General features: G+C 47.9%; 1 protein-coding gene across 1 annotated transcript in view; it reads right to left on the bottom strand.

The window, feature by feature from the left end:
- The window catches only part of Uvrag (UV radiation resistance associated), a 269111-nt gene that overhangs the window by 194423 nt on the left and 56645 nt on the right, over positions 1-18043 (bottom strand). The window contains exon 5 of the mRNA XM_028877489.2: positions 14619-14693. Within this exon, the coding sequence (XP_028733322.1) occupies positions 14619-14693 (75 nt within the window). The remainder of the gene's footprint in view (positions 1-14618; positions 14694-18043) is intronic.

The raw sequence follows: 18043 nt of genomic DNA, 5'->3' as shown, positions 1-18043 counted from the left end.
CTTGGTAGGGTAACTACTTGTAAAGCCAATCAGGTTACATACACATTTATTCATTTCATTTACTAAACACCTAATTCACAAAGAACATTAGGCTAGCTTCTCACCATCCTCAGAGAGTACATATGTCAGGTAAAGGTCCAAGTGAAATAAATAAACAGAGGGGTCATAAGACTAGCTTAAAACCAAAAGAAGCTACACAGGCATTCTGATGTGGCGAGGACTCCATGTAGAAGCACAGAACATCAAAGGCTGCAGAGGTGGCAGTATTTGGGGAGGTTAAATGGTCCTGAAAAGCTGAATGGTGGAGGAGGAAAACCCCACCCGGACTGAACACCTTCGGCCAAAGCATGGCGGCGGCGGCAACACAAGGTGCATTCAGGGAAAATCAAACAGCGGCCTGGGTTGTTCGGCTTCAGTAACATGGAAACTATTTGGAGCCCTCCAGATGAAAGCAGTGGGAGCCACGGCTGTGTAAGCAGGATGGGAGCCCTGATCCCGGGTCAGAAATGCAGACAACTGCGGGCAACGAGACTCGGGAAGGGTTTCCAGCCCTGCAGAGGGACTATCAGAGCTGCAGAGGAAGAAGGTCACTTAGGAAATGAATGACTCATGTGATGAACTGGAGGAGGCTCAACTACCTGTTAGCTGACCATTATAAAAGTCCACAGGGCCAGGGAGATGGCTCAAAGGTGGACCATGCCTGAGGAAGACAAACGCTGGCAGAGAGAGTCGCAGTTTTTCTGTCCAACCTTGGCTAGTGCTTGAAAGTGCATTAGTATCCGTGCACGTGTACCTATGGGACACGGGGCTGCAGATTCAGCATGTAGCTATTTTCAGAGTAGCCATGTTTATATAGAAACACAAACATGCACATATGCTACACACAGAGACACACAAATATACACACACCCCGAAATACTGAGAATTCTGACCCCAATAACAGTGGAACTGAAAGGGTGGGGAGGGAGAGGCAGAGCCAGAGCCAAAGCTAGGAGGGAGCATAATGGAGGGAGTCCAGGCTGGTGAGATGGCAATTAGAGCAGAGAATGGGACACACACGCAGCAGACAATGAAAATCTACTCTGCGCAACTTTAAAGCAAAGGACTAAAAGAACCCAAGTGTGCCATAGAAAGATTAGTGAGATGTGGTGAGCAAGACAGAGTGGGCACTAGCAGCAGAGGCCACGGGCCACCAGCAAACCGCTGCAGGGACCCAGTCCTCTGGGGGTGGCAGGCTGAGCGAGCATTCCAGAAATGGAGACCAGTTGTCTGAATAGAGCAAATGAAGAAAGAGAAAGAGAGAGAGCCAAACCTCACCAGAGACAGGAGGCCTGGGGTAAATGGAACAATAGTTAATGATGATGTGGAAAATTGGACAAAAAATAATTCTAAAAGCTGAAAGGATGAGCTCCATTTATGGTATAATAATTTGTAAATGACAAGCGTCTATGAGAAATGGTTGGAAACCACTGGGCAAGACGGACAGAATTCTGGGTAAGAAGCTTCACGACTGCTAACAACCTTGCAGGGGTCCCCGCCACAGGCGCACGATCCACTCCCGGCAAGCACTGGTGCTGTGGATATCACTCTATGTAAATAAAACACTGATGGCCAATGACCAGGCAGGAGGTAGGTGGGACAAGGAGAGAGGAGAATGCTGGGAAGCGGAAGGCTGGGGGAGAGAGACTGCAGCCACCGCGAGGAGAAGAGCATGTAGAGACGCCGGTAAGCCACCAGCCACGTGGCAAGCTATAGATTTATAAAAATGGGTTAATTTAAGATAAAAGAACAGTTAGCGAGAAGCCTGCCACGGCCATACAGTTTATAAGTGATATAAGCGTCTGAGTGATTATTTTATAAGTGGATTGTGGGGCTGCGGGGCTTGGGGAACCTGGAGAGAAGCCCTCCAGCTACACACTGGTTATGCCAGCACTACATGCCAGGTGCAGAGCTACACACCAGCAATAAACTATACCGAAGGCAGACGCTCGCTCAGATGCTCGCTCTGCCTTCACACAGGACAGTCGGACAAGAAAGATGAGCCAACAGGCAACAGGACATGGAAAACGCCAGGCATCGTGGGAGCATCAGAAGACCCATTGGTGGATGTGGGTGACATGCCACAGGACAAGAAAACCGTCCTAGGGAAATGGGTCTAAGTCATAAGGACAAACTTTAGCATGAGAAAATGTTAAGAAGGTGGTTTAGAAAGAAGGAATCAGATTTTGGCAAGGCATTGCAAGCCACTAATTAGTGAGGACAGACAGATGCCACTGCCTTGATTTGAAACAAGTAATTACATCAGCATCTTAGAAATGCAAAAACAAACAAACCCCACAATGAAGAAGTAGGTGTTGACCTCCAACAGCATTGGTTCAAAGAGAAAGGGGATGATGGAAGACTGTCCTCATGATCTGACCTAAGAGAACAGATGCACATTGGTACTCGTCACTAGTTAAAATCGTTAATGGGAGAGGGGGGAAAACCTGGTTGAGCTTGAGCCAGGGGAGGCCCCAGTCTCTGAACCACCCAAGCACTTGACCCAAGTGCAGCTGGCCAGGAAGGGAGACTTGGGGGAGACTTGGGCAGGATGAAACAGACTGGATCTGAGCTCCTCACGCCAGGTCAAAGGCTCACAGCCATCTGTAACTCCAACTGGGGAAAGCCAATGCTGTCTTTTTGCCTCCAGGGGTACCCACAACCACACACACACACACACACACACACACATTTTAAAACTCAGATACAATGTGCCAAGGAGAACAAAGGGCCCCTGGAGCCTGAAGACAAGCACAAGAGTTCAGGTGGGCAAGGAGAAAAAAAAAACACAGCTGGAGGCTTGTCCCCTGATGGGGAAGTGTCCTTTCTACAGTGCGGTATGCATGTGGGCGGCTACCTGCTGAATCCACAGACAGCCCGTGTTCCATGTGAACATTTGCATGGACACTAATACACTTTCAAGTGCTGGCCAAGTTGAAACTGAGGAAAACTGCAAGTGTCCCTGCTAAGCATCTGCAGGCTCGGACACCCTCTGCCCGAGTTCTGATGAAGCCCAGATGCTAAGCTGTTCAAGAGGGAGGGGGAGACCTCTTCTCAGACACTGCGCTCAATATGGACAGTCCCCTGCCCCCAATTTGGCCACAGTTTCAGACATGCTTTTCCTCTCTCTTGAAACAGTGAGAAGCGCCGTGCCGTAAGGACAGCACTGTAAGCGAAGAGGCGTGAATCCTAAAATAAAGAAAGATTACTTTTTAAAGAACACTCAAAGCAACAAGGAAGAGGTGCTTGTTTGAGGGGCACACTTTAAAGTAAAAAGTCCCACCGTAATCGCTCTCACGTGGACAGTGGGTGCAGAGTCTGGGGTGGACAGGAGGACCCTACTAGAATGGCTATCCCTGGAGTACAATGTCTGTTTTACAGCAGAGTGCAGCGGAGACAGGAATATGACTCTAGTGAACTTCATTCACTCATGGAAAAATGTGCACCAAGCAGAGAAAACACTAAATCCTAAGACCGTAAAAGTGACACAGAGGTGCCTGCCAGACAAGCATGAAGACTTGCGTTCAGTTTCTTCCAATAACATAAAAGTCAGGCACAATTGTGTGTGTCTGCGACTGGTTTTAGGGTATAGAGGTAAGAAGGTCACTGCCAGCCTAGCCAAATCAATGAGCTCTGGGTTCAGTGAGAGACGCTGTCGATGATTGATGATGATGATGGTGGTGGTGGTGGTGGTGGTGATGTAGAAAGCAGTGAAATAAGACACTTACCACTGACCCCCATCTCTATACATGGGCGCGCACGTGAGCATGCATATACATACACACACATACACACACACACACACACACACACACACACACACACACACGAACACACGAACCTCAACTGCAATGCCTTAAAGGAAGAAAGTCCATACAAAATCGACTGTAACCTGAGAGAGGACAACAGAGGTGACAGAGGAGGAGAAGGCAACAGTGAGAGCCAGCTTACTGGCATTACTGAGCAGAGGAAGAGCCCGGGCGAGGGGGCCGCCAGCTTGTAGAACAGCTTAAACGGCACTGGCTTTTCCAAGTCAAGAATGTCCTCGTTCCAAATCTAATCTGAAAGAGAAGAGCAAAACAAGCGCCCGCACTTTAAACAAACAAAACGCTGAGCTCCGGGTCCTGGGGAGGACGAACCTCAAGCTGTTTCTGTTTACTTCGCAAGAATCTAAACCATCTCAAGGAAGAATCACGCCTGGCTCTCTATCTCTTGGCATTAGAACTCTCAAAAGCTCAAAAACTGTGCTAAGAAGACAAGGGCCTCCAAGCTCCTAACAGGAAACGTGGCGCTTTCCCAGGTTATTTTCTGGCTTCAGTGAAGGGAGAGGATGGGACCACACTGTAGCAGAGGATTTATAAATATAAATTACAGGATAAGACTGTTTTCCAAACATCTGTCAAAAAAGTTAATTTGATCCAAGAGAAAAGGGGAGTGGGGGAGCCAGAGGGAAGCCAAGCTCAGTGACTAATGGGTGTGGCTTTAGTGGATCTGGGTGGGTGGACAGCTTGAGTTCCCTGTGTGCCTCAAGTTTGCCTAACGGGGCACCAGCAGTGCTCAAAGCACTGGCCGGGGCAGTCTCTCCAGTTCTCACACCGCACAGCCAGTGGGCATCTCTCCGGTTCTCACACTGCACAGCCAGTGGGCAGTCTCTCCAGTTCTCACACCGCACAGCCAGTGGGCATCTCTCCGGTTCTCACACTGCACAGCCAGTGGGCATCTCTCCAGTTCTCACACCACACACCCCCCCCACACAGCCAGTGGGCATCTCTCCAGTTCTCACACCGCACAGCCAGTGGGCATCTCTCCAGTTCTCACACTGCACAGCCAGTGGGCATCTCTCCGGTTCTCACACCGCATCTCTCCGTTCTCACACTGCACACCTGCACAGCCAGCTGCCGAGCCATCATCTCTAATTAAATGCAAAGCTAGAGACTTGAGACTGTGTCCGACTCACTATCTGAAGTGAAGGACACACACATGCCGCGTGGTCCCGTTCAGAAGAAGCTTCTGAGTGAGTCAGACCGAGCTCAAATGGAGAGCCTGCTGCCCATCTATCGGCTGTATAATCCTGGGTCCTCAGTTGAAGGTTTCCTTCTGAGGCACTTTGTTCACAGGCTGAGAACGGCTCTGTCATGGAGTTGCTCCAGATTAAATGAAACATGCAGAGTATCTGTCCGGTATAACGTCCGACATTTGAGGTCCTCGCAATGACGCCAGCAACGGGAGTTTTTTCAAAGATCCGCATCTGCCCAAAGTATTGCTTCAAGGATGGTTCAGAAACAAGCTTACCCCAGGGTCTATATCGGCTCAGACACCAAGATGTGTTAGAATAACAGGCAGCAAAGAGCACTGAGGAGCTAGCCAGTCTCTGTTTCTTCTGTGGGTGTGGGGGAAAGGTGATGACTGACGGACATATAGGAACAACTTTGAAGAGCTTTTACAACTTTTAGGGGCTGGGGAGAGCTCAGAAGCTAAGAACACTTACTGTTCTTTCACCACAAGGACCCAGGATCGATTCCCAGCACCCACATGGTGGCTCATAACCATTTATAACTCAAGTTTCAAGAGGTGCAATTATATATATGCGGGTAAAACACTCATAAACAAACAATAAAAAAAATAAAGTTTTCTGTAGTGGGTAGCCATTCCAGCTTTGATCTGGAAGTCCAACCCCCATTGAGGCTTTGGTAACTGTCACGCCTACAAGGCAGGGCCAAGAGAGGACCCTGGAGACCCGAGATCCAGATGTGCCGGCTCTCTTGGTTCCTGGACCCTGGATGCTGGAGGTAGATCAAGCAGAGTTCTCCAGAGAACACCGCTGGACTGCGCCATGCCTTTCCCAGACTCTGTAAACTATCCTTTGTTGCTGGAGGGCTTCTCTCCAGGTTCCCCAAGCCCCGCAGTCCCACAATCCACTTATAATAATCATCAGACGCTTATTCACTTATAAACTGTATGGCGTGCAGGCTTCTTGCTAACTGTTTTTTATTTAATTAACCCATTTTTTAATTGTACCTTGCACGTGGCTGTGGTTACGCATTTTACATGCTGCTTGTCTGGCGGTGCTGTATGTCTTCCTCCTTCTTCTGTTTCCAATTCTCTCTTTTGTCCCACTATATTTGGTCATGCCATAGTGTTTTATTTATATAGAGTGATATCCATAGCAATTCATTCACTTGTAAGTCACCCCACAAAATAAACCTCCCTTTCAACTACGTGGAGTGGCCTTAATAATTTCACCAATAGTTTCCCAACTTTTCAAAGACCTGAGTAGAAGTGATCCACCGCTCAGCTCCATGTCACTCAAACACAGGCTGAACTTGAGACTGTAAATTCTGACTTCTAACTGTTCTACTGTGTACTACGAGGGGCGTGTGCTCTGCCCTCAAGTTAGACCCACTCACATGACAACCAAGAGCAAGCAGGCATCCACTGTTCAACCTTTCAATCCTAGAAGGCCAGTTGAATGAAAACCTTCCAGTCTTCCAGGTTCCAGCATCCTCTCATGAATGAAAACACTCCCACTTGTCCACCTCAGCTACTGTAAGTCAAAGAAGAGCCCGCGGCAAACCTCACAGACGGAAGAGCCGCGAAAGTGTACAGTGATTCCATTGCATTATCCTTAGATGTGCTAATCACATACAAGGACAGCTGTGTCGCTTATCACCTACAGCATGGAACTTACTTGCATGGAGGCTGGAAGGCTCCCTGAGCCCCAGTTTCTTTATGAAATAAGGGCATTGGGCTAGATAATTCTAATGTTTTCTGTGTTTTTTTTTTTTTTTTTTAAAGACAGGATCTTAGATGTAGCCCAAGCTGACTTTGAACTTGAGTTCCTCCTGCCTCAGCTTCCCAACCGCTAAGATCAGGGTGCATGCCGCCATGCCCAGAACCCTGAAGCAAACTAGGATTTCCTGACTTTTGAGATGAGGCACCTAAAACTAAGAGAGGCTGAGTGACTTGTCAAAAACACTATTGGGGAACAAGGCTGAGATTACAAGTCAGGGATCCTACATTTCAAAGGTGGCATGCTGTGAAAAAATATAAACAAAGGAGTTTTGATTGCACAGGCCTCCAAACAGATCTGGAAGCTTGCTCTTGTCCCTCAGCCCCAATGGCAGCTTCACCATCTACTCGAGATGACCGCTGATGTGCTTACATTTGTGAAACTCATCAGTCAGTTGCTATTTCAATCTACGTTTCTTTCATTTGAAAAGGGTTGCTCCTTTTGACTTGAATTCCATTCCTGTTCCAATTTTCTTTTCACTAAAGTGAGAAAGCGGCGCCACCTACTGGACCCCTAGGGATATTGCTTTGCAATTTTCAGTATGAGAGGGGGGGAAAAATCCTGTAGTCTCAATTTTTTGCAATTTGTCAAGGCCAGATAATTTAAGTGTCTCACCACAGTGAGCTATGTAAAACTAAATGCCAGAAGTTACGCTCAGTGGAGTTGGGTTAAGAAAAGTACCACCCTCCCAAGATTTTAACCGCCAATACTATAATAGACCTAAACAAAGCTGTTACCTGCTTTCCCTGACAAAACATGCCGGGCATGGACTAGGAACACCATGCCAATAATACAATGGTGAGCAGGAGAAGTGTGAATGCTCCCCATGGGGTTTAGAGCCTAGTGAGAACCGGTCCTATTCACACACCAGCCATGCCATATACACTACCATGTGTAATCCCCAGTCAGCTGAGGACTGAAGTAGAGATGGTTTCCTGGCTTGCAGGTGGGAAAACAAATCCAGTTTCTCCAGGATCTCCTCAGTAAGTCAGCCCGTGGTGAAATCCACAGCGGTGAGACTCTGAAGCCAGTGTTCTTATGTCACCCACGGCGGCAGGCAGCCAGCAGCCTCCCAAAAGAGCGGCTGCCGAAAGAGACCAAGGCCAGGGGGCCGACCTGCCTACTGTGACACGAATTCTAAACAGTCTTTTAATAAAAAATCCCCGGGCCAGGTACTGGGGTAAATGCTGAAAGATCAGAGAGACAAAGGAACAAGCCATGTCTTATCTCCAGGACTGAAAAGGCCTCTGGCTGAAAGAGACCCTTCTGCTGAAAAGCCTTTAGTTCCCGTCTCCTCACTCCACAGCCTACATTACAGGCAAAAGGGCATCTGAAAGGCTACAAACGTGCTGGCCAAAAGCCTTTTTATTTCCCACCCTCCCTAAAGCCGTCCAGCAGCCTCTCTCCTGGCCACCCAACCCTCAGGCTACCACAGGGTTCTTGGAGTCACCAAATTTTATTTCAAGTTCTTCAATAATTTGCCTGTGTCATCTGCAGGACCCAAGCAACTCCTCATGGAGAACAATATTTTAATCAACCCAGTGCAGACCGGGATCTGAAAAACAAACTGTCTTGCCTCATTAACTCCAAACAAGAATGATTGCTCATCTGTCCTTTACATTTTTTAAATCTCACCACACTTAGTTTAATAGGTATACAGGAGGTGCTTAATGCCAAGGTGGCGAACAAAGAGACAGAGGAGAGAATCATTTTTACAATGATAAAGATTTTAATTATCATTTACTCAAAGATCCCTTTGTGCTGCTTTTAAACACTCGTGTGCCACACACCTACCAAATAAACGAAATTTTATTACATAAAATTAACAAGAACAAAGTAGTCCTCAATAATCCGAGCAGAAGATTAAGCAAAGGAAGGAACACTGGATCACAACTCACGGCGGGTGGTTTTCAAACACTTTCCCTAGGGAGCTGTGCACACTCGGGGAGGCAGAGTGAACGGCGGCGGCGGCAGCAGAGGCTGCACCAGGGTCTTAACAAGGGGACGTTTGCAAAGCCTTGTCACCTTAGCAGGTAAATGTTTCAAATGCCAATGCGTCCACTCACAGTTCCCAGGCCCACAATGCTGTGGACTCCTTGTGGCCCCATGTTTACCACCACCAAACTGACAAAGCCATCTCGTTCTTTCCGGTCCTCTTTCCCCTCTGCTAATTAGAAACTTCTAGTATTTACTAGGTAGTCTTAAATTTTGAACATGTACACATGGGTTCAAAGTCTGCCTTTTTTATTTATGTTTTGTTTTGATACTGCGTCTCATGTAGCTCAGGCTGTCCTCAAACTTTCTATGTAGCAGAGGCTAGCTTTGAACTCCTCCCCGAACTTCTTGCCTCTATTTCCCACCATGCCTGGCTGGAATTCAAATTTTTCTACCAAATCCTACAGCTTTTTACTGTTTCTAGCCTCCTGTCAAAGAAATTGATGACCTCAGCGACTCTCAGCCCATCACCTTACACATCACCACTATGACTTTTCACCCCCTCTGGGAAGCAGCAATTGTTGAAGCTTTTTATTCAACTCACTGAGAACTGACACTTTCAAAGACCATAACTTAAAATGTCACAATGATATCTAAATTGTATAAAAGTTTTTAAATTTTCCCCTCAGCACAATCCACAAACTGACAGCAGATTTTTCTTAGTGTAAAGACTGCATTCTGAGTAACAACAGTCTGAATTGATTTTTTTTTTTTTGGTGGTGGTGGGGGGGGGGTTGATTTTTGTTTTCTTAAGTTTCAAAAACCCTGTTTACCTCTTGCTGTCCTGGATCTCACTAGACCAAATTGACCTCCTGCCCCACCCTACCCCGCGCCCCGCCGGGGAGGGGGGCGAGGGGCTGAGACTACAGGCGTGCACCCCCACTGCCTTTTCCCCACCCCCACCCCACCCCCACCTCACCCCCACCCCCTGTGTTGGGACTACAGGCGTGCGCCCCCACTGCCCAGCTTGGGTTTGAATTCTCTTCTCTGCATCGTCAACTTGCCTGGACTTAGCATCACCTCTAGGTGTGCCTGTGATGGTGTCCCCAGGCTGAACTGAGGACAGAAATCCAAGCCCCCACTGCGGGGGAAAGCAGAAGCAAGCTGAGCGCCAGCATCCATGTCTCTCTGCCTCCTGACTAGTCACCTCACTGTCCTGCCGCCAAGCCCTCCCCTCCATGAAGGACTGAACCCCTCAAAATAAACAAACAACCCCCCACTTCCTGAAGCTACTTGTTGTCAAGTGCTGTCACAGCAACAAGAAAAGCAACCAAGCCAGGAGACTGGTACCAGAAGCTGCTGGAATACCTGGTCACGTGGCTTTGCAGGCCTTTGGAACTGGCTTATGGGTCAAATGTAGAAGAATTCTAGAATGCTCAAATAACTAACAGCCGGTTCTGATGGGAGTGTGGAAACCAGAATACCAAGAGAAACATGGACAGTGGAGACGATGCTCACAAGATACAACAGAACGCTATGAGGACCAGGGCGGAGACCATTCATGTCACACTCTGGTGAAAAATCCGACTGCATTCTACCCATGTCCTGAGAACTTGAGCAGGAAGAAATTTAAAAAATAACTGTCTAAGTTGGTCGGTAGAACTTAAAAGACAGCATAGGCCTAGGGTATGTCACGGTTTCCGCTCACTGCTCCTGGTCAGATCCACAGTTAGAGCAGAAAGACAGGAAAGTGCACGGTCTGAGGAACAGCCATAGCGAATGTCTAGTTGGGAGCAAGAAGAACTCAGCAGAAGCAGCTTTAAATGTTGAAGATTAGCACCATTCAAGGGAAACCTTGAGCGGGCACTGAAACAATGGGTAAGGTGTCCAGAGGCAACGCCTCACCCTTTCCTCAGTCAGTCCCACAGGCTGGTCTCAACATGAGCTGAGGACCGACATCTGCTCTCTCTGCTTTCTGACTGGGGACATAACAGAACCGGCCACATCGTGTGCTGCAGCCTTGCCTTCCCGTGATGATCACTGTATCCCTTCAAACCACGAGCTACAAGAAATCCTCCCATTCTTAAATCTCCGTGTCAATACCGAGTCACAGCAACCAAAAAGTATGGCTACTGTCTTTTATCATACATAGTCAACAGTTACATTCCTGTCTGGACCATTTTTACATGCTTCATGCTTCCTTACATCTGACATCATCCCTTTGGGGTCATTCCCTGTCGGTAAAATGTCTGTGGGCTGTGAAGCTCAGAGGTTAGATATAAATGTGGCTGCTGCGCCCTTGATCTTGGCCAGAACTGTCCTAGAGATGGCACTGTTCACCAGTGGGTGACAGGGTTTTCCAGATAAGACCTCTGGCCCCTGCAAAGCTGAGGAGCGGTCCACTGTCGATCCCTCTCATTAGTAAGAAAAACTCTTCTCTCCAGGAGCTTTGAAGTTTCCCCTTTCACAACAGGGAGACTCTGTCAGCCTGGAGTGCTCCCTCGCCCAGGAGTCCCTTCTGTCACTCAGTCACTTGCCCTCAGGACAGGGTCTGCAGTGTGGCTCTGCACACTTCTAAGAGTCTATTCCATTCCTGTTCCAGAAATGTTTATCATCATGCTTGATGGTTTTAGCAACCTAAGTCTCTACATTTCTCTGACTTGGTCAACTTTGCTTTTTCTTTGATATAGAGGGCAGTCTTAATATATGCACAAATAGTCACAATGCCTGCCTATGACTTTAAAAAGAGGAAAAAAAAAAAAAGATTAGAGCAATGCTTCCTAGGGCTAGAGGAACAGCACAGAGATGAAGAGCAGATACTTAGCACTGCTCTTGCTAAAGACCAGAGTTCAGTTCCCAGCACTTCATCGTGCAGCTCACAATCACCTGTCACTCCAGCTCCAGGAAGCCAGGCACATCCAGTTCTGTAGTAGGAACCGGCACCCATGCGCACATACACATATCTAGCTTCTGTAGGCTCCTGTGTGCGCGCAGGCCTCCATACCGAGCAGTATATCCGGCAGAGCAAGTCTGGAAATACTGCAGGAACTGGGAAGAGGAGCTGGGAAATAAAGGGGAAAGGAAGGCCTTTTGGAGCTGGAACTTCTAAAGACATCACTTAGAATAAACTCCATTTGCTAAAATACAAAAGGCAATTTTCCAGGCATTGGTTTACTTGACCACCCCATCTCCTTAAAGAGCAAAGCCCAAAACCAGCCAGAGCCCACAAGTCTAAAGGAACGGAGGGGAGAAGACAGAGAGCCTCGGCCTCGGAGACTCCGCAGCTGCACTCCTGTTCCCGGGGCCACTGCTTTGGGGCCACCCTCCATCGCCCCCTTCTCTGCTCAGCCTCTAGCAGCCCCTCTTGTCTCCGGCACTGCCCTATTCCTAGTCTGCGTCACACACATTCACGACTTCAGTGACTTTGCCATTGGCCCCACATCTCCAACCCCAGTTCAGTTCTGACCTCTGACTCCGGATTCACATATCCAAATGGCTACTCTCCATCAACAGGCATCTCAAGGCACCACACACTCCTGCAGACCCATCTTACCTCAGAACCTGAGCTCCTCCTCCTCCCCACCCCACCCCTGCCCTCATCCCAGCCCCAGCCCCAAAGCTTCCCATGGCTATCTACCATCTTTACCTACCCGGTAATTTTAAGTCAGAAATCCAAACTCACTTTTCACACTCTTTTTTCCTTTTCCCTCAAATGCAAACCACAACAAATCCTAATGATTTTAACCCCCACTCTTGTCTTCTAAACTGGGGGTGTGGCGCCATGGTGAAGTGCTTGCCCAGCATGCACCTGGCCCTAGATGTCATTCCTAGTACTTAAACAAACAAACAAACAAAACCTCTTTTCTCCTACCCAGCCATGGCCCCATTCCAAACTGTCACCATCTCTCACCACTGCACACAAGGTCCTTCTCACCATCACCATCTCTCACCACTGCACACAAGGATCTTCTCACTGTCACCACCTCTCACCACTGCACACAAGGATCTTCTCACTGTCACCATCTCTCACCACTGTTCACAAGGATCTTCTCACTGTCACCATCTCTCACCACTGCACACAAGGATCTTCTCACTGTCACCACCTCTCACCACTGCACACAAGGATCTTCTCACTCTCACCACCGCACACAAGGATCTTCTCACTGTCACCATCTCTCACCACTGCACACAAGGTCCTTCTCACTGTCACCATCTCTCACCACTGCACACAAGGACCTTCTCACCATCTTCCCACACACATTCTTGCTCTTAGAAATAACAGAGTAAACCACAAAACACATCTGACTAAAGCGCAAGCCTCTGCCTTTGGATAAAATCCCTAACCACTCCACGTGGTGCCTCTCTGGCACCACTCTGACGTCCCTCAATCCCTGAGACTCGCCATGCCCCATTCCACTCCGTGCCCTTTCAACCTCAGTCCCCTCTGGAATGCTCTCTCCGTTCGGCTCCCGCGCCTTCACATATGGTCTTCTATCCTAATCTGGATTATAACTTGAGCGACCAAGGCCTCAGGAGCACTCTCCTCACGGCACCAGTACAGGCCAGTCTTGAACTCTGGGCCCAGGCAATCCTCCTGCCTTGGGCACACAGCTGCAAGAGAGGTGAGCGCCAGCCCCGCCCCCCACTGCGCTCTCAGCACCTGAGGGCAGGAGCTGACCCTGAACAGGTACTCAGCACACTGGGAATGACAGAGCAGCTAAGCAAAGGCATCTCACACCACCGAGGTTACGAAACAACAGAACCTCTGAGCAAAAACAGGGTGTGGACTTCACAGAGCGGTGCGGTTTGGTTTGGTTTGGTTTTAGGTCAGAGTCGGAAAAGCAGAGTCAGGGGCGCGTAACCCACATCTCAGCTCAGTCACTCCCTAGACCCTGTGACGTTCATCCTCCCGATCAGGCTCCATAGCTATGAAATGGAGCAAAGGAAACACCACGGTGTTTGTTGTGAGTATGAAACAGGAGAAAGATGCTGAGCCCCTGGTCACAGGGCAATCACAGAAGGTCCTTGCTAAGAAGGACTCTCTGCCTCTCCTTTCCCTCTTCATCTTCAGATGCAGAGACAGCAATGACCTCAAACAGCTTCAATTTCAATCTCTTTCTCTCTTTTGAGGCAGTATCTCACTATGTACACTAGGCTGGCCTGGAACTCACAGCAATTCACCTGCCTCTGCCTCCCTCCCATCCGCTGGGATTAAAGGTGTGCATCATGATGTCCAGCATAATTCAGGTTTCTTAGGCTTACTGATAATCATAAAACATAACTGAAACCCTTTAACTGAACTATTCCATTTACACAAAAGTCACCACTCTTATTCTGGAGGGAGGGCAGGAGCAGGGCTTGAGCCCAGGGCTCCCGGCATGGCAGGTGAGCCCCGAACAGCTAAGCAACACCCCCAGTCTCTTTTCATCTTGAGATCTAACCCAACTAGGCTTCCCAGGGTGGCCGTGAACTCACTCTGAACCTGGGCAGGACCCAACCATGTGACCCTCCTGATGCAGCCTTCTAAGTGGCCAGGATTACAAGCCTCTGCCACCTTGCCCAGCTCACCGCTCTTTCTTAATCCCCAGAGAATTAAGTAGAAGAAAAGAAACAGCTATCTTAGGTTTCCCCTTGAAGACAAAACAATCGGGATTTAGGAGTGATTACTGGGAGTGGTTGCATGTCCTACAAAACAAGCTCTCCCTCTGCAAGGCATTCACCCTAGGCCCCCAAACAGGCTCGTGGTGATACCTGAAACGTGCTTCGGTTTGCACAGGCCTCCCCAGGAGATCATCTTCCCAGGGGCAGGGCACCTGCACCAACCAAAGGTCAGAACATGGGAGACTCCTCTTACCTTATGTTCGAACGGAGCACCATAGTAGCCATCATTTAGCCCAAAAATGATTTCGTTTTGGTTGCGGGCATGAATCTAAGGGAGGAGGAAAAGACACTATTAGTTCTTACTCCAGAAGTCAGGGCAGGACGTCTGTACCCTCACCTGCTCCCGTGCTGAGAAACAGGCTAGGTAGACCTAAACGAAGGATAGCGAAGGAATCCGGTCTCAGAGGCCAGGTGAGCGACAGCAGAGCACACCAGCTTTAGTCCAGGGCCTCACAAAAGCACCACGTGGGCATCATTCACACACGTTTGTCACCAATATTTCTTGAGTTGATGTGGAACAGTTGTGCCTTAAGAATAGGAAATGAACAGACAAACCACACATGCTCTGATTTAATTTTAAAAAAATTCTCTACAAATGCTTTAAAATGTGTCAGGTTAGCTTCTACTTTCAAAAGCCCAGGTTGAAGACAGCAGCACCCAGTCCCTCAGGCTCAGCTGCCAGAACTCTGGTCCTTTGGAGATGCCACTGCCCTGAGCTGTAGCCAGTGCCGCCCCGATCCAACCTCACCTGAGAGGTGGAAAGAACACAACTTGAAAGGATGAAAGGGCAGGCACTGGAGATGCCTCAGGGGTGAGGAGCACTGGTTGCTCTCCCAAAGAACCTGGGTTTGATTCCCAGCATCCACATCAGGTATCTGTAGCTCTAGTTCCAGAAGACCCAAGAGCTTCTTCTGCCCTCCGTGGGCACTACATACATGGTGCACAGACATATAATAGCCATTCACATAAGAGAAAAATAAATCTTTAAAATAAAAGATTAAAGAACTAGTGGGACATGGTGGCACACACCTGCAGTCCTAACCCTGTGGGACACGGTGGCACACACCTGCAGTCCTAACCCTGTGGGACACGGTGGCACACACCTGCAGTCCCAACCCTGTGGACACGGTGGCACACACCTGTAGTCATAACCCTGCGGGACATGGTGGCACACACCTGTAGTCCCAACCCTGCGGGACATGGTGGCACACACCTGTAGTCCTAACCCTGTGGGACATGGTGGCACACACCGTAGTCCTAACCCTGTGGACACGGTGGCACACACCTATAGTCCTAACCCTGTGGACACGGTGGCACACACCTGCAGTCCTAACCCCGTGGGACACAGTGGCACACACCTATAGTCCTAACCCTGTGGTAGGGGAGGGGAAGGCAGGAGGATCATGAGTTTCAGGCCAGCCCATGCTACATAGTGAGACCTTGTCTCAAAACACACATGGGGGGAAAAAGTAGAACTGAATCTAAAATAATACTCAACTATGAAATGAACACACAAATTTATTTCTTTCATCAGAAAGAATTGTGGTCTTAAAAAAAAAAAAGGCCTGCTTTTGGCAGGAAAAACTAAAGTGAAGGTTCACAAAGTGAAGGTAAGACAAGGGCTGCCCATAAGGAATATTCAGCTAGAGACCGGGGAGCCAGGGCCACCAGCAGATACGCTGTGAGCACTGACCTCGGTCTCCCTCCTATGAACCACACACTTCCTGTTTATCCCGTCCTTACTGAACCAAACGCAGTAACAGCAAGGACAGAGCTAATGGCCACCATAAACCAAGCAACAAGTTTTCACCTTCAAAGGCAAAGCAGTTCAAAACCAGTTTCAAGATTAGGTCGGTCTGAAGTTTTAGGAATAAATGTGCTGAGAGAAAGAAGACTAAGCTTACACTCCTCAAGTGTTAGCAACTGTAGCGGGCAGAAAACGTGTGAGCTTTTGTTCTTCTCCGTGCTTTTCAAAAATTTCCAAACTGCCTATAAAGAACATGTATTACTTTCTTAAAAATATTAATTTATGCCAGGTAATGGTGAAACACACCTTTAATCCTAGCACTCAGGAGGCAGAGGTAAGCAGATCTCTGAATTCAAGGCCAGCGTGGTCTACAGCCAAGGCCATACAGAGAAACCCTGTCTCAAAAAATAAATATGTGTGTGTGTACATATATTATATATATTTATTATTAGAGTGCATGTGTATGTGTGTATTTTTTTTTTTTTTGTATGTGTGTATGTGTATATATATATATATATGTATATATATATAGTTATTAAAGTGCATGTATATGTGTATGTGTTGGTGTGCCTGCACACATGAATGCCACTGCATGGATGGAGGTCAGAAGACAACTTCTGAGGAGTTGGTTCTTTTCCTCTTGTAATAGGTTTTGGGGTTCAACTGGTGTTTCAAGGCCTGTGTGGCAAGAATTTTTACCTGGGAAGTTATCTTGCTGGCCCAAGAATATATATTACTTTTTAAATTGAAAGAAAAATATAAATATCACTAAAGAAAGGGGTGGAGAAAGTATGGGGAGAACTACATCTGCATGAGGGTCAATTTTCCAAAGTATATGATTTTTGAAGACAGCCACTGAATTAGTTCACTGAAAAATTAGATATGGGCTAAAAATCCAATGGCCCAGGTCTGCAGGCAACCTCAGCTGTACCATGAAGAGCCTCCTAGGGGGACCGTCCTGTTTGTCTTTGCAGCCGGGGTGCCCAGCACTCTTCCAAAACACAGCAGCCAATCACCTTCAGTGGCACACTTAATCCCCACCTCAGTGAGGTGGGGGGAAGCACCCCTGCTCTGCCCTTCAGAGTGTCAGAAAGACAGGACATAACTGCACAGGAAACTGGGGAAGTGAGACAAAATAAAATTGAGCAACTAGTGATGTATTAGAAATCAAGGGATATTAATCTCAGAATGATCTCTTTGCTCTTGACTAATAAAAATATGCTTAATATTTTTCAATAAAAATATGCCACATTAGGGAACTGTTAGATCATGGTGAGAAGTGTAATGTGCCTAAGTCTTACTCTTTAATTGACTCAGTTGTGCAGGATGATAACATGGAAACTATGGCCTGGAACTGTATTAATCTAACCACAAAGCTGTACTTGATACTTGTATAAAAACAGCACACCTTGTAAGAAAGCTATTTAGCTCCAGAGATGTCTAATAAACACAGTGTGAGCCATGGAGCAAGGAAAGCCTAAAGCTAATCGCTGTGTGACCTTTAACAAGTCACTTGCTGTCCCTCTGCTTCTGCTTTCTCACCTGAATACTGAGGACGACAGCAGTGCTTGTCCCTTATGACCTGAAGACACTGAGCACAATGCGCGTGTAAATACTGAAGGGGAAGAGGATACAACTGCCACACCGCCATCACTAAGTGAGCGCGAGAACTTCCGCCATCACATCAGGGTGCTGCAAAGTCTTCAAATCCCCACCCTGAATGTGTCCAAACTCCCCACCTCTTCTGTCAGCAAAATCCAGCAAGACCAAGCTTAGTTCATGTTCTTGCGGAACGACTTCCTGACAAGGACAAGCTCTTCAGGATCTGGGGTTTGTCACTGCAGCTGGCATGAGTTCGTGTCTCTGGACAC

This window comes from Peromyscus leucopus, chromosome 1 (assembly GCF_004664715.2).
Source record: "Peromyscus leucopus breed LL Stock chromosome 1, UCI_PerLeu_2.1, whole genome shotgun sequence".
In the NCBI taxonomy this organism is placed as follows: Eukaryota; Metazoa; Chordata; class Mammalia; order Rodentia; family Cricetidae; genus Peromyscus; species Peromyscus leucopus.
The sequence above is the reverse complement of the archived record's forward strand: the minus strand, read 5'-3'. Positions and strand labels throughout refer to the sequence as shown.